The sequence below is a fragment of the Phalacrocorax carbo genome, chromosome 1, assembly GCF_963921805.1.
Source record: "Phalacrocorax carbo chromosome 1, bPhaCar2.1, whole genome shotgun sequence".
Lineage (NCBI taxonomy): Eukaryota > Metazoa > Chordata > Aves > Suliformes > Phalacrocoracidae > Phalacrocorax > Phalacrocorax carbo.
In genome coordinates this window covers 49,481,214-49,507,259 of record NC_087513.1, presented here as the reverse complement: position 1 = coordinate 49,507,259, position 26,046 = coordinate 49,481,214, and the positions used below count along the sequence as shown (strand labels likewise).

General features: G+C 36.5%; 1 protein-coding gene across 1 annotated transcript in view; it reads left to right on the top strand.

Moving 5' to 3' along the window:
• Window positions 1–23,855, top strand: part of DCN (decorin) — a 41,131-nt gene extending 17,276 nt beyond the window's left edge. Inside the window, exons 3-8 of the mRNA XM_064450749.1 lie at window positions 3,942–4,054; window positions 14,803–15,016; window positions 15,196–15,309; window positions 16,515–16,608; window positions 21,106–21,244; window positions 22,337–23,855. Of these exons, the coding sequence (XP_064306819.1) occupies window positions 3,942–4,054; window positions 14,803–15,016; window positions 15,196–15,309; window positions 16,515–16,608; window positions 21,106–21,244; window positions 22,337–22,531 (869 nt within the window). The 3' untranslated portion in view covers window positions 22,532–23,855. The remainder of the gene's footprint in view (window positions 1–3,941; window positions 4,055–14,802; window positions 15,017–15,195; window positions 15,310–16,514; window positions 16,609–21,105; window positions 21,245–22,336) is intronic.
• The last annotated feature ends 2,191 nt before the right edge of the window (window positions 23,856–26,046 follow it).

Genomic DNA, 26,046 nt, shown 5'->3' with positions numbered 1-26,046 from the left:
CCAAGAGCTGGAATACTTGTGTTAAGCTATTCTTAAAATGATTGAGGGGTGACTCAATGGACATTTTCCAACACCAGTTCCCCTTCAGTTGATATTACATACATTTCACTGGAAGGCATTTGTAGGTGGACATGTAGTCATACTGTACAACATGGCTTCAGAAGTACATGGGCATCACTTGAGTTTCTCAGAAATGAGTAGTAAGGACAGCCTACAGTTCCCCTCTAAACTTCTCACTCTCCCAGACAGAAGAATCAAAAAAATCCTCCTGGGAAACAGTAATTCTATTCCAGGAGCCAAGAGCCATTTCAGCTTCTAGTGGGATTACATTTTCCCTATTTGGTTCAAATTCTGTCATGCTGTCATGTTAGTTCAGGCTCCCCCATTCATCTGAACTGGCTGTCTATTGACCTGTCCTGACCAGAAAGGTTTGAAGGTTTGCTCTCCAGGCAGGGAATCTCCAGCACAAGGACTAGTTTGCACTACATCAATGCTCCTCCTACATGTATCTATCTGGAGATACATCTGTCCTAGAGACAGGCCCTAGAGACCTGGACCTGCAAGCTGAAGCACAGATCTTGAAGCCAATGTAGACGTGACAGGTGGTGAAACACTTGGATTCATTCCACACCTCAAACACAGTTTAGTCCCGAATTATTTAGCTGCTGATTTTACAAGGCATTGTCCAGATCCACCCATTTATAAACTCTTCCTCCACTGGAGAGCTCCAGTTGATGTAGCTTTCAGTTGTAGGGTGTACTAAACTCTTAATGATAATGCAACGTCTCTCCAGCACCTGGGGTACATCCTGTACTCCTCTATGCTTTGCTCTTCAAAACTCAGACAAGTCAAGAAAAAAAAATCAAACATAATTTCTATAGCAGTTTCCTGAAAAATTTTAAAGACCAGCTTCAGGGTATGCATAACAGAATATACATGAGCTAGGTAATAAAACAAGTTTAACACTTTAAGGGATGGCAATTATATTCTTTACGCGCAAAGCTAATTATTGTATTGTATGTCCTTCTAGTTTCTAGTACAAGATAGGAAACTTTTATAAATCACTTTTCACAAATGGATATTTGATTACTACATTTTTCTTAACATTATAATATGAAACATTTAAAGTTTAACTTCATTGGTCTGAGAAATGATCAGTTCTACCTTATTCAGGGATAACACTTGAGCTTTTAGAAGCTGATGTGAAGCTTGAAATGTACAGCTGGAAATTTATTTTGAAGTTTAGTCTCTGGCAAATTATCCCTTCAGTGGCAGTCCAAGTGTTCTTACAAAGTATGTTCCAAGGGCAACACATAAAGGACAGCTGTATAGCTCTCATGTGCCCTAGTTTCTGCCATAAGCACTTATTTACAGATACCACTGTACTAATATAAACGTACTGACAAACAGATCATAGTAATACTGCTTTGAACACAAATAATTAAACCTTTTTTTTTTTTAATTTATATGTGAAAAATGCTATAGAAGTTGCTCGGCTGTAAGAACTTCTTATAAAAAAATTATGATCTTGAAAAAGTAGTGCTTTTTGGGAAAGAATTTTTAGTTGCTGACATCATTCCTGTCTGCTGAGGACAGAAACTGTCCAAAGACAACCAACATACAAATTATACGGTATCACATTTTTATATATTTGGAATTCTAGTCCTACACTTCAGAAAGTAATGAGGGTTTTGCAGCTGCCTTCAGTAAAAATGAAGTCCACAACTGAATGAGGAAAGGTTATTTTAGTAATACGAAGAATCTTAATCTGTATCATATATTCATGAACTGAATATCAGTAAGGTAAACAGGATGAGGTGTGAGCTTTGGCTAATTCATCCCAGGCTGGATGATTGTGCTGTTTAAAACTTTTGGATGCTGGTGTAATTAAAACTCAACCAGGTTAATCTATGTTGTACTCAGTTTTAATAAATATCAAATCCAAATATTTTAATAATTATTTTTAGCTAATGTTAGAGAACTTATGGGTGGGAAAATATATTTGAAAGAGTGGCTAGGACGTCTTTTAAATTCGGAACCCAAAATTTTGTAATGGTAGGACAACAGAATATGTTCTATACATACTATTATGAATTTAAAAGTAAGATTAAAAGAAGCAAACACTTTTCAAAAGTTTAGGTCTCCTGCACCCAACTCTAGATAACTAGAAAAAAATTGGAGGCCTCACCTGCATGCAGATATTTTTAAGAATATGGCCAAATCTATAATGAATTCTTAGTGCATCACTAATTGTAGTTAAAAGCTCCAGTACACATCACTGTGGCCTCTCTAGAGATTATGGTAAAGTTTTACAGGAATAACTATAGAATGGTGCTCATTATGTAGGTTAAAAGGATTAAATATAGTACCAAACGTACTTCTTGTCATGGTTTGCCATAATCCTTTCAAATAAGAGCCAACCATTTGTTTACTCCACATACACATATATATTCTGAAAAGGATTGAAAGAGGAGAGGTTTTGCTTAGCCTTGGATTTTGACAGAGAAACTTACATCCGAGGTGTGAAAATACATTTGTGATGAGTGTTAAACATAACAGAATCACAGAATTGCTGAGTTTGAAGGTAACCTCTTGAGACTGTTTAGTCCACCACCCCTGCTAAAGCAAGGTCAGCTAGATCAGGTTGCTTAAGGCTGTGTCCAGTCAGCTTTTGCGTATCTCCAAGGAGGGAGACTCCACAACCTTTGTGGGCAAAGCATATCTTATCCCTGGGCAAGCATATCTCACTGTGTTTGCAATGACATGCTTGAGATAAAATTATATAGGTTTAAAAAGATAATATATAAAGGTATATATCTTTCATCTGAGAACAATATCATGCAGTCCACCATCATACTGGGGGGACACTGGCAATAGTTGGACGGAGATCTTTCCCTGGAGAGTTCAAATACAGTTTCATAAATATTTGTTAAAACCTTTACTGGTAAGAAGACTGTTCTGTCCAGAGAAGTCCACTTCTGTTAGATGCCCATATAGAGACTTTATTAGCATCTATAAATTTTCCCCACCAATCATTAATTTAGCATTTCACATTCTGTTTTGTTTTTTTGGTTTTGTTTTTTTGTGGTTTTTTTTTTTTTTTTTAAAAAAACATAGTTAGGAAAGAACATTTTAATTTTGTGGTAAATCAGAATGACTATAAAAGTTTTTCTCTATTCCAAGTCACAGTATGAAAGGAAAGCTGGGTAAAGCAAGTGTTATTTAACACTAAATAATTTAATTTCCATGACTTCATCGGACTTACATATCAGCTATTCAGAAAATAGTCCCAAAGAGAGTCTTTAATTTAAACTGTCTGATGTTCTTTTGGCAGTTGTAGTGAAACCAAGAGATTTGTTCTCCAGAAAACTTGGACATAGTTTCAGATGAAAGAAAAAGGGGGAGGTGGATTGGGTTTTTTTTAAGGTGGACTTTACTGCAAGTTATTCAGTTACTGTCAAACAAAGAGTATTTTTTCTGGGAATGATTATAATTAACTATCGTACTTCTTTCAAAAAAGCCTACTACCTTTTAAATAGCAGGAAATGTTCTCTGTCCACAAAAGCTAACACACAGTGAAATTAATAAATACCATACCTCTTCCTGAAAGCAATTTTTATTCATACAATTCGGTGGAATCAAACATGTTAGAAATAATTTTCCCAGACTCAAACCTTTGCTTCAAGCTATAACTCAGATATATTCTCAGAAAAGGGCATAATGGAAATGTGAATAAATATATTTTGATTTGACATAGCAAACTAAAACTCGCTTTGACTGGCTGGAGACAGAAATACTTTCAGATAAGCCTTCGTAAGCCTCTTCAGGAAATGAGTTCTAGAAATGGTGTTTACTGAAAGGTAAATGCTGCTCAGAAAAGTACTGACCCCTGTTTAAAGTTTCTTTCAAAGTCAATTGTTTATTCTTTTCACTGTCCCTAGGTCTGGAAAAAGTGCCAAAAGACCTTCCTCCCGACACAACCCTGCTGGACTTACAGAACAACAAAATCACTGAAATTAAAGAAGGAGATTTCAGGAACTTGAAGAATCTTCATGTAAGTGTATAAATGAACTAGCATTTGCCAAAAAAAAAAAAAAAAAAAAAGGGGGGCGGGGGGAGAAAATGTGGTTTTGGCCTGGTACTCAGTTTTTGAAGGAAAACTGATGAAATACTTTGTGGTATTCCTCCACCAGCCCAGCCCACTTATTTCCTCTCCCATTCCTCTCCTGCAAACTCTCTTCTCTTATCACAGAAGTTTCTCACCTTTTTTCAGCTCTTCATACCTGTCCCCTCTCCATTCAGTCTCCTGATGTCCATAATAACTTCTCTCACATATTTATTTATGTTTTCAGTTCCTTTGGCACAGTTGCTTAGTTATTTCTATTTAAAAAGCAGATCCCTCTCAATCCTGCCACCTCATTCACTTATTACTGTATTCCTTCCCCTCCCACCTCTGAGCTCATGGAGATTTGTATATACCATGTTTGTCAGCAGTTTTTCTATGCTAATTTTAGTTCAAGAATCTTTTTAAATTAATCTTCTGCCCCCTGCACTACAATGAAATCATGTTTTTACAATAACCTTCTCCTAGAAAAACTCCATCCTCATCCTCCTTCACCTGCCAGTCTCTTCCAACACTGTTGTCTGTTTTCCTCTTTGCTGAAATATTTTCCTCCCCTGGTTTCTGTGACTGCCCTTTTTTCTGGTTCACCTCTTCTTTTCCAAGTTTCCATCAGACAGCTACCTCCCTGTTTCCAAATTTTTGTTTCTCCGTCTGAGGTCCTTTTCCCTTATTTCTATACTTTTTGTCAACATCTTAAAATTTGTACCTCATAGTCTTTTGCCTCAATTTTGTCAAAGTATTTCTTTCTTTCCAGATCAGAAGATGACTTACTTCTCTGCCTTTGAAAGTAATATCCCAGCTTAGGCATACTTCTGAAAGTATTATTTCTCTAGGCTTTCACCAACTCAGTTTATTCTATGCATTGTTCCATTTGATCCATTTTTATTATACCAATATAAACTACCTGGCTTTGCTTTCCTGGCTTTTCACAGACTCTTTCTATTCTGTTTTCATTCACAACCAAGAAGCTGACTTCCACTTTTTAATCCATCCATGATGCCAATGCCATCACCCAAAAAAAGCACCATTTCAAACAAGAATCTGCATTCATTCATTCACCTGGGAAAAAAAAATCCCGTAAACATTTATCTCAGTTACTTCCAAATTTCCGCTTAAATTTTTGTTTTAATACAACATCAAAAAGAAAAATTTTAAAAAACTTATAGGAATAGGCACAATGCCAGTCTGTCCACAGTACAGGGAGCTGCATGAATAAGTCATGATGAGGTTCATGTCATCTAATTTTAACATAGGTGTCTATACTTGAGCTAGTTACACAGACAACCTCTACAGTCAACAAAGTAGGTGCTTCTACATCACATTTCATCTGACTTGGTTTTAGAACGAGATGACTTGTGCCCCAGAAATTTTTTTTTTAATTTCTTTGCTTGGCTATGCAACAGATTCAACACCCTAATTCCTGCCCACTTCTTTTGGTTTTCTTCCACTTTGGAAAGAAGTCTTGTGTTTTCGGTGAAGATAATCTGCAAGATGCTAAAAAAGAGAAAAGTCTTGTCAGTGAAATTAATCTTTTCACAATCCTTCTTCATGACGCTGCATGAAATGAGTCACAGCATGGTATTGCAGGTGAAAAGCACTGCCCCCAGTGACTTCTGCCTACTTGGCACTCAGCTCAAGTGTCTGTTATACATCCTGCTGTGAGTTAAGCTGTTGTCATCTCATTGAGGTTAACTCTATGGATTTTTTTTCCTTCCTTTATTACAGAAGATATAATTTAATAGTGAATTAAATAGGTAACTCTCCAGGGAACAGGTTATTTTTCTTACCCCCAAAAGTACCCCAAAAGTACATGCTTAGGGACCAGTGGAAATCATACAGAAGAGTGACAACAGTAACATAAGTTTTAACAAAGAACCTTCAAAACAATGCAGTTTTCCTGGATTTACTCAAGAACCAAAAATGATCCTCTCATCCCCTCCCCAAAATAATAAATTAGTTATGCAGCATATTTATGTAACTGGGCACCATCTTTACTCTCAGCAGGCATCACTCTTCTTGTGTAATATCTGGGAATGATTCCCATTCCCCACCTTGCAATTAAACATTCTTTAGAGTCATAGTGAAAGGGGAATAGTGTTTTTAGATAAATATAACTCAAAAGCTTTGTTGTTGACAGAGCTCCATTGTCACTTTTGTTTTAAGAAGATACATATGATATGTGTGAGATATATATATATTTATAAAGTATGTGCTTTCTAATTGTATCCCCTGAAAACATGGCTTGTGTTAGCATTACACTTGACAGTGTGGTGTTCAAAAGTTTCTAGGCTTCTTAGACTTTACTAAACTTTCTTATACTCTACTAACACATGAAGATTTACATAAATTATCAGTATTATTTTTCCAAAATCTAAAATTATCAGCAACTGCAGTTAACCTCTTACAAGAAGTGATGACCACTTAAGGGAACAATTCCTTAAATCCCAATTTTCATAGATCTTGAAAAAATGAACAGTATATTCAGTTTATTCCTTTTGAATATTCCTTTTCAATTCCTTCCTAATTCCTATGGACATCACCAACCATAGGTGTAATAGTTTTATAAGAGATTTTCATGAACAAGTTGGGTTGAACCTAGTGTTCAACTTGTACTAAAAACCAGATTAAGTCGGGAGAAAAGAAACTATCTGTGTATAATTTGCCCATGGTTTCTCTTTCAGCACAAATTTAACTGCTTATGCTCTGAGTGCACAATACATGGAAATAGAAATGAAAGATAAATTAGTACCTACAAAATATTCTTTGTATTAGAAAATTTCCCTGAGTAGATGAAGGAGCTGTTAAAATTTGCAGCTGTGGAAATGTGGCAAGCAATTAGGAAAGGATGCAACTAAGGAAATATTTATCTGCAAATAATAGATGCCTGCCAGAAAACACCAGAGTTAACAGTTTTGATACACTTGATCTTTTTAGGGTTTTAAATTTATTCAGGAGAAAATGGCTAAACTATAAATGTTGTACTGTAAGAACTCAGTGACACTTCACACTATTTAAAAATGAAAGATAAGATATATTTTTCACCAGAGGAGTTGGAAGAATAGGGAAAAAATTGAAGACAGCCCTTTTTTTAGGGCCGAGGACTGAATTTTGTGGTTTCAGAAAACTGTCTGACATACAAAAAACTTGCTTATGATTTAGACCTGTGGCAAAACAATCAGAGGGACACTATTGGAACAGCCAGGAAAAAAATCTTCTATGAAACTATCAGAATTTTCCAGGCAGACTGACGCTTCTGGGTAGTGTACAGTACTTTGACCCCATGGACACAATAAAGAATCCAAAATACTACATGAGTAAGCCCTCATGCAGTGTGAAGGAAGAGTCTACAAAAACAGCCCATGGAGTTGCATGCAGTGTGGCAAAGCCAAAGCAAACCAGCATAACACCTGGTGCTTGGAAAAAGAGGTAAAAGAAACTACTGTGTATTAGATCACTATAAGAACAGCAGAAACAACAGAAGAGTGACTGCGTGCTTTTCCAACAGGAATTTTTCAATGGCACAGTGTTAGTACAGCAAAAGAAGATGAATGCACTATTGGCCTAAAATCAAATGGAACATTGCTTAATTTAAGCTGGCAGAAGAACTATGTAAAACCATGGTTGTGCATACAACAGTGCTAAAACCAGTTTTACTTATACCAAAAGAAAAGACCTGCACAAAAGAGATAAAAGGTTTAAATTAAATATTTTTGAATATCAAGTGGAAAAATAATGTATTGTATTAGAAAAAATTCATGCACCCTTTTTTCTTTTTTTTTTTTTTTCCAATCAAAAGAAGGCTCCCTATGGAAGGACAGGAGCCGGGATTAACTGAAGACAAGTCTAAGAACATCTTCCAGGGATGTAAAAAAGCTCCTAACAGATCAAAAATATTAATGAAAGAACACATTCTTGTGATGACTCATTACAGCTTCAGTTCCCTTTTCCCAGGCATAGTTAAAAGAGAAGTTAAGTAAACGTAATGCTCTGCAAATCACAGAATGAATAATCAATAACCACTGTCATACTGTAGAAGACCAAAGGCAGATATCTCTGTCCAGTTTCTACCTCTGAACTCATTTCCCACTATAATCCCACTGTAATCCCACTATAATGAATGGCAGATATTCTTAACAGGACTGCGAGAGATACCTTTTTAAATTTTTGTTCCACTTGGTGCAGCTGTAGGTTTCTAACAAATATTCTGAGAAAATAAAAAAGTTAATCTTTCTGAAATGCAGCACTCCCTTAGAGAGTTGCCATTTCCTTAGACTCTCCTTTGCATTGTGCTTAACACACAATGAGATTTTCCACTGAAACAAGCATGCAACACACCACACACATGCAAAACATTTTTAATGTGCAGAGGGTAAAGAACTTTTCATGTGAGGAAAACAGTATAAGAAAATACTTTGAGGTCTTCAAAATTCTGGAGAGAGTCAGCACACTAAGCTAATGAAAAAAGGAAATTCTATAGAATACAATATAATAAACAAGTAAATTGTGGTAAAATGAATGACCAAAATGCTTGCCTCAGTAGATACGGACAGGATTGGAAGTTTCTCTGGAACTCCAAAGCATTAGGATTATTTTTTGTTAGAGCAGGAAAATGTAGAGCCAGCCACTCCCCGGTCATCTGTGCACGTTGTGTTACACAAGACTTATCAGTGAGAGTTCAAATGCCATACAAACTAGATCTGCAGCAGGCTCCTTGGCTTTGTGAGATTATTGAACACAGTACTGTGGATGTGATCAAACTGTGTTTCACAGTCTTCTTTCGTTTATGCTGACAGGCTGTTCTTTCAATGCCTTGCCATCTCCTTCCCTCACAGTTCATTCATCTCTTCCCTATTGTTTCTATGTCATCCCTTTTTCCTCGCCTTCCCTGGCTATGTCCACTTGATCCCAGGTTTGAGAGGTTTACTACCAAACCCTACCAAAGAATTTAATTAACAACAAATAAAGAATAATTGCACCATGATGGTTTTTTATATCTTTATCCTTTTCCTGCCTTAACTGTAGATCATGGGCCCTTCAGGAGGCGTAACATCTGGAATTCTGCTCAGAGACCTCCTTGGATTCAGGGGCTCTTGTTCCTTTAAGTTTACCAATGTTTATGATTTTTAAAATTAATTTTAAAAAGAACACTTAGTTTGTAGAATTCCGTCTCCTGGTATAACACAGTTAGAGAGGAGAGTCAAGTTCCGTTTTATATTTTTTATGTTCCTTGTTGGCTTTCCCCCCCCCAAAGTGTACACCCCCTTCTAATAATTTGGCAGAAAAGCTCCTCTATATGTCCCGGTTATGAGTATTGCTTAACAACTGAAAACATAAGGCAAACAAAAAGGACAAAATTTATTATTGTTTTTATTTGGATGCCTGACTCCTGAGCTTACAGTTCTTAAGGCATTACTGTTCCTAGCAGAACTGTAATAAAAACCAGGTAATAATGTAATACATAACCCAGGAAATTAAAGAAATTCCATTGGGTCAGTGGATTGACTTTTCAATTTAAACCCTGAAGGATGCATGCATCATTAAAGATTTGATGTTAGGTAAGAGTACCATCCCCAGCTGGCAAAACAGATGTATCGCCATGTATTGTGGCTGATAACAATTTGCCGATCATTTTACAGTTCACTTCTGATTTTGGCAAGGCTCTTATTTCAAACTAGTCTAAACTAAGGAGAACAGAAGCAGGGATGAAAACCCCTCAGAACAGTCCCAAGATTCTCACTTAATGAAATTACACCAAAAAATACAATCCCCTGCTCCTGATCCCCAGACAGGGCAATAATTTCAGGTTTTGGTAACCCCAAGAAAAACAACCTTATGCTAGTTCCTACATGACTGCCACACGCTCCCTCTGCAGTTTGTCAGGGTGTATTTGACAAAAGCCTGCCAACAAATGTTCCAAAATTTTCCTGAATTGTGAATCCTTCTTTTTGTTTTGGGAATAAATATTTGAGGTAGAAACTAGGCCAGAGGGAACTAAATGGCCAGACTCCTACTGACTTGAGCAGAGCCAGCATCTATTCCTGTCGTACAGTGATTTTTTTTTTCCTGACTACACTAATACCGGAGGTGTTTTGGTAAAAAGTAAGCTATCTTCGGAGCAAAGCTTGGATTTTTTTTTTCCTCTCTGACCACTGCTTAAACTGCCAGTCATGAAAAGGTGGTCCGTATGTATTACTACAGTGCAATATTATAACAGAGCCAATGTTTACTGTGCAATGTTTACATGCTGGATATGACAAGGCGAAAAGGCTTTATCTCAGGAAAATGAGGATAGAAGCTAATTTTTCTCTTATCCATAGGAAATTGCTATGAACACTCAAAGCCTGACTAAGTGATGTCTTTAATACTTGATGTATTTGTTGCTCTTTATTTTATCTTTCTTTCTTGCCTCTTTTCTTACCTATGGCTAAATATCTTTGCACCCATCCCAGGTCATGCTGAAAGCTGTACATTCATGTGCTCAGGCCTTTGTATTGTGAAATGGTGATTTCCTTTTCTTTTTCGGGGGGTGGGGGTGGGGGGTGGGGGGGTGGTCGTAGTACATCCATTTTAAAAGAAATATCTTCTTCCCTCCACTACAAATGGAAGCTTTTTGAATAAAAATATCTATTCCTGTGGCTCTGTTCTAGGCTGTCAGATTTCTGCCAAATTTCATACTAGCAGCATCACAAGTGCTATCTGTGGCTAAGGGCTCCAGCATTTTCAGCACTTTCACATTGACCCTTATGTTGCACAGAATCGTAGACTCATGGAAGTTTGGATTGGAAGGGACCTTTAAAGGTCATCTATTCCAATCCCTGTGCAAGAAGCTGGGACATCCTCAGTTAGATCAGGTTGGTCAGAGCCCCATCCAACCTGACCCTGAATGTTTCCAGGGATGGGGCATCTACCACCTCTGCAGCCTGTTCCAGTGTTTTACCACCCTCACTGTAAAAAACTTCTTCCTTATATCTAATCTAGATCTACCCTCTTCTAGTTTAAAACCATTACCCCTTGTCTTATTGCTACAGGCCCTACTAAAATGTGTGTCCCATCTTTCTTATAAGTCCCCCTTTAAGTACTGAAAGGCCACAATAAGGTATTCCCGCAGCCTTCTCTTCTCCAGGCTGAACAACCCCACCTTTCCTTATAGATGAGGTGTCCCATCCCTCTGATAATTTTTGCAGCCCTCCCCTGGACCTGCTCCAACAGGTCCATGTCTTTCCTGTACTGAGAACTCCAGAGCTGGACGCAGCACTCCAGGTGGGGTCTCACCAGAGTGGAGTAGAGGGGGAGAATCACGTCAATCGACCTGCTGGCCACGCTTCTTTTGATGCAGCCCAGGATAATGTTGGCCTTATAGGTTGTGAGTACGTCATTGACTCATGTGCAGCTTTTCATCCTCCAGTACCCCAAGTCCTTCTCATCAGGACTGCTCTCAATCCTTTCATCCCCCAGCCTGTATTGACACTGGGGGTTGCCCTGACCCAGATGCAGGACCCTGCACTTGGCCTTGTGGAACCTCATGAGGTTCACATGGGCCCATTTCTTGAGCTTGTCCAGGTCCCTCTGGATGGCATCCCATCCCTCAGGAGCGATTTTTCCCTCCGAGTCTTCTTGCCCTGTACAAAATTTCTGCATGTCCTTTAACAAGATGAATATAATGCCCATCATGCCATCTGGGCTTTATTCAGGATAGCTAGTCCATATGGCATGTTTTTGCCTAACATCCCTTCCTCAATAGCACTGCCTGCAGATGTTTTCCCTAGTTTTTTTTCCTCTAGTTCCTGTTTTCACTGACCTCTAAGTTCCCCTGAGCTTTTAATTTTATTTTATTTTGTTTTGTTTTCACTTTTGTTACATACAAACCATACGGGGCACATTCTGAGGAAAGTAAACAACATTGCTCCAAGGCTAATAACTTAGTTCTTTAAGTCCTGCATATAATAGAGTTATTGTGAAGTGGGAGAGGAACCCAGGGTTATGGCTTGCCAGGTGCTATGCTGGTGTGTTATCCTCATCATTTGCTGTTGCTCTGGGAGACAGTAAAACTTCTCTTGCAAGTTCTGATGTTTGGGTTTATTTTTTCCTCTTTACAGCTGCACAGCACTGGAAAAATAATGCAGGTTTAAAATACTGGGAGCAGGGACTTGCAGAGTGGGATGTAAGTGGGAAATGATATTCTGGTACAAAAAAGTTGAAAACTACAGGCTTGTGATACCTTCCCACCTTGTACCACCATTCATATGTTCCCACTGTGAAATCAGTATATTTAAACATACCTTTGATAGATACCATCATTTCTAAGTGAGAGACTTTCTGAATGTTTGAATAAAACAATGGTTCTGTGTGTTTCCCCAAGATAACGTGATCATATTCAGGAGAAAGCATTGGCAAAGCAGAACAGATTAATCCTAGATACCTAGATAATTTCTGGTTTTGGTCAGGACTAACAGTTCTGCTCTGGAAAGCTGTAACAATCCTCTTAACATCAACTACTCAGAGAATATTTACATTGTGGTGCCTAGCTGAATGTATACCTATCTATTTCCAGCAAGAAATATTTCACATAAGATCATGAGCTGTGATAATCATAGCCCCAACATTTTTTTTATCTAAAAGGCAACAAAGTTAAAACAAATCAAATAAAAAAGAAAAAAAAAAAAGATAAGGCAGACTTCTAGCTGAAAAAAATGACCAAGGAGTACAAAGCAGGATGCAGGATAAAAATTTCATGTACTGATAAGATGAGTCTAAACTCATTAAATGTTGACTTAGAGATCTATGGAAAAGAAATCCATGGTAAAATTAAGGAAAAATAATGTAATTAGTGGTAACATAATCAGTTATTCGGTTATTATGATAAAAACAATGAAAGAGACTCATCTGCATAATTCAAGCTGTGCCCCTCATAATAACTGGATTGTTTCCCATGTCCTAATATTGTGCAGGTAGCTGTATTACACTACGGGCAAAATCTACATCTGTATCACAGTTCTGGCAATCATGACTCAGGAAACCACACCCTGTGTGTACCCCATGTGTTATCATGGCAGCTCTTATAGCTCAGGATCAAATAAAAGAGAGTTGGGGCCATGGCTCCCACTGACCAATATATTTATTTTGGGAGAGGCCTATTGTTAAGGAAATACTCTGCTGAACTGAGAGTGACCTTTTCTGCCTCCTCTTGGTAATGTGTTATTGCTAGCTAGCATACAAAATTAAAACCAGATATGCTCAGCTTTACATCTACTCAGTGAAACCATATATAGAGAATACACTTCTTGCTTTGCTCAGAATGATCTGCAAGAGTCCGTTAGGGAAAAAACACACATCAGATACCATTTTAAACTACCTTCTCACTTCTCCTTCAGTGTTCATGATGGAGAGGTGCTGTCACAGATGCTGATACACTTCTTGGCATTGTTTTAAATACTTAACTGATTGCGGAAAGAGTTGAATGCTCAGTTTTCCTCCAAGAAACAGACTAAAGTGTAATTCTGAAAATATTAAAAGTGTATTTAAATGCACTGAATGATAACTATAGTATATGTGGTATAAAAATTTGTGATTTAGGAACTGTTTTCTTCTGTTTCTGAAAATAGCGTAATGGAGTTAGTGAACAAAGATGCTCTATAGCCATTCTTGAGTAGTAAACATAAGTAGGTATTATATTTATACAGCCCATTCTACCTAGTTACCTGCACAAACATACAGCACTGTAACTCTGGTAAGTCAATAGCAAACAGAAAGAAAAGGTTCATTCTGATAGGTATCATATCTCAAACCCTTTCCGTTAGCCACCTTACTGTTCTGACAGTAATGGGACTTCTCCTTTTTTGTGTCATGGTTGGTTAATCAATAAGAGACTTAACAGTAATGTAAAATTTCAGAGGCATATGGAGACTACCTATTACAGGTAACAGAGCTTTTATGGAGGCCTTTCTACCCTGACTGTACAGAAAGGTAACTTGCTTAGAGTTGCTCTGAGTCTAGATATCACAGTTATTGTGAGAACTACATTAGGCACCTACATAGAAGGCAGAATGAATGTGGCCCATGATTCCTAACTGCAGGATTTAGAGTATGACACTTCAAGTTGCTCCTCTTCCCTACCAAGTTATGTTTACCAAAAAATAGCTTATATCTCTGCAAAAATGTGATTATTATCAGATGGAAATCTAATAAGTGCAGTCTGTAAGACTAACAGGAAAGATGTGATGATTGCATATTTTTATTAAGCTGGGCTGTCTCTTCACGGTATTGCGTCATAGAATTTTGGGTAAGGTATAACAGTATCCTCAGAATAAATAAAACCAGGGGAAAAAAAAGCCAATAAATCTGCTAATGTTAGTTTTATGTGAATGTCTTGTTCTTCACAGCTTTCAAATGGAAGGGTTGTACTGATTCTTGGGTATAAATTATGGATGTTAACAGGAGCTGCATATAACTCAGGAATGAGATAACACTTGTATTTGCTATGTAGGCCTTGTTTGCTTTCACTGTTTCAGAAGTTCTTAATCTATTTGGTTTAGTACTGCATTGCATTATCTTCAGCTTACTAGACTGGCAACCAAAAGACATCAAATGACACTAGAAAAGTATAATAATTTTTAAAGGTTTTGTTTCTAAAATAATTTCCCTTGTGATCATCTGAGATCTCATTCATTATTACTTCACAGGCATTGATCCTTGTTAACAACAAAATCAGCAAAATAAGCCCGTTAGCTTTTGCTCCTCTGAAGAAACTGGAAAGACTTTACCTGTCCAAGAACAACCTGAAGGAACTCCCAGAAAACATGCCGAAGTCTCTTCAGGAGATACGGGCTCATGAGAATGAGATCTCCAAGTTGAGGAAAGCTGTCTTTAATGGACTGAATCAAGTGATTGTCTTAGGTATGACAACTATATAACAAAATCAGCTCAGTGTTTTTTCAAGATGTTGTTTTTAGTTCAGTCAGTGATTTTATGTAGAAAGCCAAGAAATTCTCCAATTGTACGTCCAAATTAGTTTTTACCTGAAGGATATAAGTACCTACACTGCAGCACAGCTCACAACCCTGTTTTGTTGGCAGAACTAGGCACCAATCCAATCAAGAGTTCAGGCATTGAAAATGGAGCTTTTCAGGGGATGAAGAGGCTCTCCTACATCCGTATCGCAGACACCAACATCACTAGCATCCCAAAGGGTAAGAAATCCAGTTAATATTTCAGAGATTTGCACAGGTATAATGTAGTTACTTCCAGTCAGCTGGAGAAAAAAAATTGTTATGGAAGCCTTTTGAGTCAGTCCTTAGAGTATCCATTACTTGGCTGCTTCATTTTTTGGTCAGTTGACTTTTACTGGTTTGAAAAATTTTGGTTTTCCATTATGAGAAGCTCCACAAGAAGTGCACTGTAAAAAGTAAGCCATTTTATGTTTATTTTGCTTTTCTTGTCTCACAGCTGAAATATAAAGTAGAAGAATGTTTTCATCCTCCAACCCTGGTTGGTTAGCTTGATCAACATTACACAGATGTAAACTCAGGTAGAATTAACTGAAGTTCTACACGCATAAAATCAGCCCTCTACAAGTCTGTGGGTTTGAAGCTGAACATAGTATACCTATACAAAACAGAAACATTTGTTATGTTTGAAAGTACTTAATTGCAAATTACTACAAAATAAGAACAACTTCAATACAACTTATTAAAAAAAAAAACAAACCAAACAAAAAAACCCACCAGAATGGTTCAAATCCAGAGGAAATTATATTCAATTTATTCATACTTCAGCCACCAGATTGCTTTGAAATAGCTGAAAACTTTTTGAAAGTTAAAACCAGTTGATATTTCTTTCTTCCCACATATCCTGTTTTGGATGTTCTTTTCAGGGACCTCAGATAGTTAAAATTTTGTTCAAATCTTTTTTCCCAATAAAGAGAATTTGCAAACTAGTATGTGCTGTACCTAAAATAACATTATGATTATTTTACCTCATCTTTATAATCTAATTTTCTGTGGCTGTTATTTGCTGTTATTTGTTAAATATCTAGGTGCCAAATGATTGTAGATTTATGTATGTGGATAGTCTGGCTAAAATGAAGGATCTCCCTCTTACAGTATTATGTATCTCCCATTTACATGATCATTAAGGCTAGAATTTATATCTGAGAAGAATTTAATTTAGCTATTTTTTAAGACTTAACTGTTCTATGATGACCTTAGGAGCTTGGTCTTATTTCATGCTAAAAAAATTGTTACTAGCTTTTTTCAGTTTCAGTGAATTGTTCTTGGCCAAGACTAGTAAAAATCTTTTTGTTACTGTAAAAAAGCCTCAGTATAACACAAGTCTCTTAAAAAAAGATAATAATCCAGTTTTATGGAAAGTAATTTGATGGTTTTCTCTCTTTCAGGCCTTCCTCCATCCCTTACTGAACTTCACCTCGATGGCAACAAAATCAGCAAAATTGATGCTGAAGGTCTGTCTGGACTCACCAACTTGGCAAAGTAAGAATTGATTTCTACTTTTCACATTAAATATTAATTGAAATTGTAACCACCACATACACAATTAGAAAACATCATTCTATGCTTCATGAGCCTTTTCATCATTGAAGCAGTACAAACTCAGCAGAAAAAGCTTCTAAGGACTAGTTACTGACTTAAGAGAACAAAACATCTTTTTTTCTAACAACACTTTCCAGCTGCTTTCAGTTACGAGTGATGTATGCCCAGGACAACCGTTTCTTTAATTTAAAAAAAAAAGAAAAAGAAAAGAAAGAAAGATAAAGAAAGCAATTAGATTTTTTAATTATGTTATGGTTCTTTCATTGTATTTCCATCTATGGTTTATGCAGTTTTCTTGGGACACTGCAGTGCTCATGCAGTTTGCTCTGGAAACTGAAGAAGAAAGCACATGGGAACCAAAACTTCTTGCAACAGTGTTTCTTTTGTTTCTCAAGAAAGGCAAATCTGCAATGAGTCCAGGAACATGACAAAAAATAATCATACAATATAAATGAAAAAGTGTCATTTCTTCAGTGATTGTACATTGCTAATCTATGACTATGTTGTTAAGTAAGTTTCTCTAACTGTATGAAAATGTAAGAATGCCCAAAGAGCAGTCATAGACATACAGAATTATTTGTGATTTAGTTCATATTAGATAGGATGCTAAAATAGTAAAGTGGGCCTTTACTACATGATATTTTAATGTTATGATACTTTAAAATTTTTGTCTGAAAACAGAAGTGTAATTATCTAAAAGACTGTTAATCAGATTACTGGATCTAATTCCTGGATCTGCATCTTAATCATTCTGTTGTCATAATTAAGGCAGAAAACAGAAATAGAAGAAAGATTACTGAATAACAGGAGTTAAGTTTATGATTATAGTAGCTTGGACTGCAATTTAGTGTGATGAAGTATGTAGTAATTTAACATGTATTTCAAATCTGGCAATTCCAAGTGGTAAAGCTCAGAAGAGCTTTCTAGAGCTTGTAGAATAAGGCATTTCTACTCATGTTTGATTTTCAAAGTTGATCACAGATTCACCCCTGCTCAAAAAAAAAAAGTCCATTCCTGGATTTCAATGAAAAAATAAAAAATATCATAATTAGGGGTTAGGGGACCATAAAGGAGTTATTTTTTGTGATAGAGGCTTAATATAAAATGCAACATCCTCCAGAGGAATTATAAAGAAAACTTCCAGAACCAAACCAAGGTAAGAACCGCTCAGGCAGAGAGTAATTTACTTTACTGAAGGAGGGAGGTGTGGGCTGTGTCAGCTGTCATGCAGATGACAGAGTTTTTTCTGCTTTTTCACATTCACACTTGGAAAACACTGCGGGCAACAACACATGGACAATATTGTTGGAAGTCCTTCTTAAGACATAAAGTTTTATGCAGCAAGTGCTGATGGGCTACTAAAAATATCTAACCTTGGGCTGCTTCCACTGTGGCTGTACTGTACGGAGAAACAGGATACTCTGTTGATCATGGTGTGGAATTGTGGAGCTGCTCAGAGCAGGCACCGAGTTTTAAACTGCTCACTGGCCTGTGCTTAAGCAAGTAACCTAAGCATTGCCAGAAACCCTCTTTTGCAAAGTTGAATTACAGATTGGTGAGAAAGGAGTGCATTGGACATAACAGAACAGACAGATGAAGAAAGGAGGGAGCTATGGAAGAGCTCCAGGACAGCATATGGGATAAATCTAAGGGGCAGCATGCCCCTTATGCCATAGAAACAAGCTACCAAAACCCAGCTTTTATTTACACATCTGTCTTCAGGAACATCAGTACGGGGTCAGACCACTCTCCTCCTGGATCATGTCAACTCATGCTCAACAGTCTAATAGCTGCCCTAAAGCACAGTTAGACTTTCAGACCCAGTTCATTTCTCTGACTGTGTTAGGGTGTTTTGAACGGTAAGATGTTCCACACAAGAGCTTGGTGTAGATCTGCTCATTCTCTTCTGAATTCTTGAGTTTTAGTAGACTGACAATATTTGTCCTTTTTGTTTGTTTGTTTTCCTTGTAAAATTATTCTTAAGTCTTTCAAAAATCTTCATATAGTGCTACAGTGGGGAAAAAAAATCATCTCATGAACGTAAACTGAGCAAAGACTTTGCTGGCTTCATGCAGGAATGAGCTCCACAGGAGGATATACACATTACACCACTAATGTTACTAATGTCTATATCCTATTAAAGCTTACTGAAAAGATCTAGCTCCATACAGTGGAAGTTGTGTCAAACCCAAAATAACGATGCTGTTGACCAGCATGAAGTTTGTTAAAAGAAAAGTGGAAATAGGCCAGCGGGGATGTTTAGGACAAAAGAAGGTGAAAAAATATTTGATAATTTATTTAATTTTCAGGTGTGTTTTTGATTAGGCTCTTCGATGATTTAGAACACTGACTAGATAAAAAGAAATACTGGAAAAATGTTACCTATTCAGTAATACAAAAGAAAGTATTATGTCAACATATTAAGCAAGAGTAATTTTTTTCAAATTCTTCCCTTTTTTCCCCCCATGGGAAAAGAGAGATGAAGACCATAGTCTTTCCTAACACTCTTAATCGCCCTGTATTTTACACACTAATATTGACTTATTTAAGTTGTAAACATAGCCCTGAACGACTGGGACTTTGTAACACATTTAGATGACCTGTAATTACATATCATTTCATTGCTTGTGGGAGTTAGATCCACTTTTCTACAGACAATTTCACTCTTTCCCTAAAAGAGTTTTGCTACATGAGCTAATGCAGAGTTGGATCTTGTCCGTCCATACACCATGTAAAGGGGTTGCATTTCCTTCAGCAGACCAATATGAAAGTCAGACCTGCTTTTTTTCATGCTGGTCTCCCTAAGTGTGACACATTTGCTTGTAGACTTGCATATGTAGCAAGCATATATTTAGACAGGTGTCAACAAAGGATTTATAGCCTTCTGCTGAATTTTTTTTTCCCAGTTCGTTTAAAGACATTCACTATGAGCACCCATCACCGCAGTCCTTTGTAGACATTCTGTAGATCTTCAGAACAAATTGCTCTGTAGGATCAAATCCCCCAAGCTTTCCTAAACCTTGATGTACTCTACTCAACAAGAATTTTGTTCTAATATCTTTTAAATGAAAAGTGTTCCTGACCAAATTCTAGCAAAGATATGAGATACTGTGAACTGATTTCTGAGTGAAATAAATCCTTGTTGATGTGGGAGATCTTGTTAAGCTCTCCTTTGTCATTTAATAGTTTGCAGTTTTTGAATTAGTATGATGTGACTATTTGTATTATATATAATACTAGTTAACAGGACCTTTCTTTGACTGTTTATTATTAAAAGGATAGTCCTAAAATGCGCTTCTATTCTTTGACAGCATTATTTCTGGACACATTTCTGCCTTAAAGATCAAACAAGAATTTTTAGTTCTATGATTGTATACTAGGTCCAAATTTTGACTCTTGAAGCTGACACAAGCAACAAAGAATTACAGGTAGTAGATTACTGTGAATAAGACTTTCCTTAAAAGTAGTCATCCATAGCAAATTATTTTATCACAAGGATTCTGATTACCTATATTAAATTCTTTAATTGATTCAGTTATTAATAAATCTGAGCATTTCCCCCTCAAAATTTAAAAAGATTGCTTAAAGAAAAAAGATAAAACAAACTAGATGAAGTAGGTTTAGCCTTTCTAGAACTAATTTTGTCAAAGGACAACACTCCTGATGATGACAACTCCTGCAGAATTACCAGTGAGTTCCTTACTGTAACACAGAGCATTGTAACTTATGAGAGTCTCTTGAAAAAAGTCTGTAGCGTGGTAATTGCAAACCAAAATAGTATTAACACAGAAATAAACAGATAGAACCAGATTTTTGAAGTTGGACATAAATTGTGCTAGTAAACTCCCAATGTGGGTGTATAAAACAGGAAGAATGATTTTATGATGAAAGCTCTGGACTGAAACCCAGGAGAAATGTGTACATCCTTCTCCTGCGTCCTGCTAAACAAATCATTACATATGACTCAGCTCCTGTTTCCAGGCTGTAACATGGCTTTAACAACCTAAGTATCTCAGAAGGATGTGGTGAAGGTTTAAACTTAACAGTTCTGGTCACCCTGGGTTATGTAGTTTGACAAAGAAAGTTACAGCCAGTGCTCCTAAAGCCATGCAAGAAACTCTTATTCAGCTTTTAAAGAAAGGCTGGTGTCTCCGGAGGTAAGCAGTACATATTTACAGTGGGATTAGTCATATAACTAATGAAAGTATGCATTACCATGGACACAAGTTGAATGATACCATGATAATTACAATAGTTCATATCGGATGTCAAACTTATTTAAATATGTTGAACTGAATTAGTTCTCCGTGGTGACTCTGTACCTCATGCATAATTGTGAAAATTAGTGTGGTCTGATCTACAACAGTAGTGTAGAGAAATAATCAACCTAAGAAAGATGGTTATGTGGGACAGTTTAACTTTTTTTTTTTTCTTCAGATTGGGTCTCAGCTTCAACAGTATTTCTTCAGTTGAAAATGGCTCTCTTAACAATGTACCTCATCTGAGAGAGCTCCATCTGAACAACAATGAACTTGTCAGAGTACCCAGTGGGCTGGGCGAACACAAATATATCCAGGTAAAGTTTATCATACTGCCTCAGAGAGCAAGTTGAAAGATTCTGATATTTGTGTGGTTATTCAGTCTTGAACAGAAACATATACTGTATTTGTGCAAAAGGTAACTTTAAGCAAGTTCCATAAACTGTTGAATAAGCATGGAAATGTTGCATACATACATACAAACTCTTGTGATTTTTGTGTCATGTCACTATGGAGGTGTATAGATCTGGAGGTGTGCAGTCATTATCTCTGTGTGTCTGAGGGGACGTATGAAATATGAGAGTATTTGTGTCTTTTGATTTCCTCTTTACTCAAAAAAATGCTTTCAAAGAACTTCTCTTCTGTTGACTTTTTTTTCAATTCTACTCAGTGACATTTTGCAACCTTTCCCAAGAACCTTCCCTTTGGTATCTCACAAAGCTGTGCCTTCAGGAGGGCAAAGAGACGCAACATGCATTTCACATCAGCAGTATTTTTGAGGTCTGTGTGGCTGGATAGCTAGAAATATGGCCTCTTGGAAACAATTAAAATCTGTCTTTGCTTGGACTAAGATTTTGCAGGAAAGCAATCTCCCAGAGAATGAAGACTCCCAAATGTAAATCACCACTTGCATGTAGCTTGGGAAAATTAATCAGAAATGGTGACTCCGGAGCAAAGTAATATTCATCAGCTCTTTTAAATCATCATTAGTAATTACTTTGGCTCCAAGTCCCGTGCAGTTGCACTCATGAGGGTGAACGCATTAGAGCTGGAGAGAAACCAATTAGCACCAAATACATTCTTTATATACAGCACATGCTTCTGAACGACAGCACTGTATTAATAATTCCACAACTTTGACTTCTGTTTTGGTTACAGTATGATCAAACGATAGTAGTGTTATTAGATTGCCTTGCATGGTTTCTGCTCTTCATGTAGAAATTATTTCTAATTGGATAGACTCTAGATATTGCAAAAGGTAAGCAGAATTAAGCATTCATTTGGAAAAAAAGATATATTGTTACTCTGTATAACATTGCACAATACACACCAAGTATTTGACATCAAAATGTTTATCTTATTTGCCACGATAGCCCTATGACTCACTTCTGTACTTCTACGCTTTTCAGGTGGTCTATCTTCATAACAACAAAATTGCTTCAATTGGTATCAACGACTTTTGCCCTCTTGGCTACAACACCAAAAAAGCTAGCTATTCCGGTGTGAGTCTCTTCAGCAACCCTGTGCAGTACTGGGAAATCCAGCCCTCTGCTTTCCGATGTATCCATGAACGTTCTGCAGTACAGATTGGAAATTACAAATAGATGTCTAAAGAAGGGGTTCTATTGTGTTTCAGCTAAAGTACCTGTTGTGATAGGCCTGTTCAAAAAGTTGTTGCTAACAATTATTGCCAAATACCAGAAACTTCACTTTAAAGTGGAGACGATCCATTGATGTAGAATAAATGAATCATTACAGATGTACAAGGTCAAGCATACCATCAAAAAGAATTGCCAACTGTGCTTTAAACTGACTTATTTCAGCCTTCTTTTCCAGCATGCTTTCTGTGGTATTTTTCAGTTTGCTGAATGCTACAGGTTTTCAGATTCCACTGTATATGAGATTCGGAGTAAATATTTGTCAAGCTATGATATAAAAAAAAAAGATAGTGATTGAGGTTATTTTTATAGCCACACACAAGAAAAAAATAGCAGAGGGAAAAAAGACTCTAAAATCATCTTGAGACTTGAGAAGGTGAGAGTTACCTCCTTCAAATTTATTTCAAGCCCTGGAGGTTTAAAAATATCCACTATAACACTAAGCTAATTCTGAATGTATCTATTTAGCAGAGGCAAATAAAGTTGTTGCTAATGTCATTATTCCTGGAAAAATAAAATAAATTCTTATTGTACACATAGTTCTTTAAAGTTTGCCATTCTTCTAGAACAATGCTATTCAGGATTAGCCTAACATATTCCTACTGAACAAAATAATGAGTAGTCTGCAGTATAAAACCTGTAACCTATATCTGGAGCTCAATGACTAAATTTCTCGGGGGGAAATCCCTCTCACCTTAGTCACAAGAGCAGTTTTAATGACTTCAGTGAGACTGCCTTGCAGTGTATGGTATTAGGGTTTAGTCATTGGTATCAATCCATGTATATATCTAAACCAAAAATAATAGCAGTTCACTGTTCACTTGTTCTGCATTGTACATTTGTCAGCATCCTTTACAGTTTTTGTTTTTTAAACAACGTTTTTAACTGTCAAGTAGAGATATGCAGGCTCCCCATCTGATGAATTTGTGAAATTTAGATTATAAGCAAAATCATAAGTATAGCAAAAAATGAAGTGAAATAACTGCAAGGCCTAGCTGGACATTGCTGCAACATCATTCGTAGAAGTACCTTCTTAGAGTGATTTGAAGCCCTCTGCAAATTGGGATACTTCAACCCATACCAGTGGGTAGCAAGCACATCAAAGGTAGGCTGCACATTTCTACTGTCAATCTACAAAGCTAAACATATACTCAATAAAAATGTCACCTTGAAAGAATCTTCTGCAGCCTCTTAATACTCCAAGGTCAATCTCTCTAATTTGTAAAACTTATATGTCATTTATATTAAAGAATAATGTAATACAGGCAAACTCCAAAGTGTTTGTCTTTATTTTCTGTTTTGATAGCCTAACATAGTGTGTCAGAACTTTGATTATGTTAAGTCTTGAAAATTGTCCATCTTTGGCATGGTGATAGCTAAAGTAAGAGCAAGTGGCGTGACATTTTCTTGCCTCAAGAAACATTTTCATGTCTAACATGCATAGGTATTTTTTGCTAGAAAATTAATACATTCTTTTTATAGCTGTCATTTATTCACGTAGTAAATAATTGTAAATTATTATGAATCACTAAGGCCATTACACAGAAAAAACATGTCTGCACTCGTTAGCTATCTTCTTCATATAGTAGCCAATGATTTCCCCCATTTGTACCTGATTTTTTTTCTGTGTTTCACATTTTTTGTGTTATTTTAAAATAAAACTAACAGTATATGATATCATTCCATCACTGGAGGGAAAACCCTGCAGAAAATCAGAAGTTAGGTTTTTTTTCCTTTTGGCCCTTGATTGGATATCTGCTATTATTCAGAGGGAGACTTCACGCAGAAAGCTAAGCACAAGCATTATCTTAGCTTGAATAACTCCACAGGTTTGTATGTACACAGTTCAAATTAGCAGATACAGATACAATTTACAGGAAGATATTTATATAATAAATAATAACAATTACTAATTACATAAAACTTCATAGAAACATATACACAAACTTCCCATTTCTCCTACCACAGCTTTAAAATCTCTCCATACTAAGGCTTTTCTTTCCAACCAGAAGGAACTTTAAGTCCAGAAGAAAATATATGAGCCTGGTCCTCCTCTGTAATACCCATGGTATGTCCCATGCCAAACTTGCTGCCCTCTGTCCTAAAGCACAAGCTATTCCACATAAAATACATTCCCTGCTAACAACCAAAAGCTGCAAAGATAACAGGACTTTCCCGATTCCCAGTCCTGTGCAATAAAAATAGAATAAGCAAACCCTATAACATGAGACCTCAGCAAGATCATGACAAATTCAAAAGGTAAACACACTGTTGGTTTTCCATAAATTGTGCAACCATATCTACAATGTCTGACTGACAGGACCCTATTGACACACTGCATCTGCAAAGACTTCAAAGCAGTGGGAAGCCCAATAATTTTAAAACTGCTTTTCATATAAATACAGAACAGATGGCTCTTCCAGTTAAAAAAAAAAAAAAGGAAAGGAAAGAAAGGAATAAAGAAAAAACTCAAACAAACTATGGACAGTTACGTAGAGAGAAATAAGAGAGCTAAAGCAGAAAGCCTTTAGATGCAACAGTGCATCTCTGATCCCTCCATATACTACGAAGATGGTAAACAGTCACAACTGTAGGACTCAAACACTTAAAGGAATAAACCCCTTGTTTCCTGGTGCATCCTAAACCATCTTATCTTTTCCTGCATCCCTGGGCCACAGAGGGGTCACTGCAGGCAAGGGTATGACCACCTCTTGGGTGTGAGAATAGACTTTCCTAGGGAGCCTGAAACAAAACATAACCTAATAATTGGAAAATTCAAGCTGGTAGGAACAAGAGATATGAGAATAAAAAGGTGTACTGAGAGATCCTCAGCTCCAAGAATGATGGAAGAATTTAACTGACATAAAAAGACTTCTTTTTTCTTCCACTGAATATAAAATTATAAAAAATCCAAACGGAAATAATCACACTTGCTTGCTTCTGCTTTTAAAACCAATTTACTAATAATATATGTTAAATTCTTTTTGTTATAAAGAAGACAGAATAATAAAATTAATGACAACAATGTATTTTTTGCCATCTTAAATTAATAATGCCTATGATCCATCGCACTACTTAGGAACGTGCCTGAGTAAATGTTTGGACTTCCCTTTTTCCTGTTTAAAGAGCTTTTCAGAATTATGGCTGGCATTTTCTGCTACTTTTTGATATCTAAATGAATAATTTTTCCTCTAGTCATGAATTTTATTAAAGTGTTAATTAAAATCCCTGTAACTGGTTTTCAACTAAAGAAAACAGTCCCTTCTAATTTCTACTGTATTGACTAAATAAGTTGGAAATGAAAATTATGTCTTGAAGAAGCGATGCTTCTTTAAGTTTTTGCTGCAGTTTCATGGCAACACTGTAAACTTATTCTTTTGCTTTTGTAGTATCCTTCTCATTTTTTTTTTTAATTAAGTTTAGGCTTTCCAAAAGTATATACACATTTTTTTTTTTTTTAG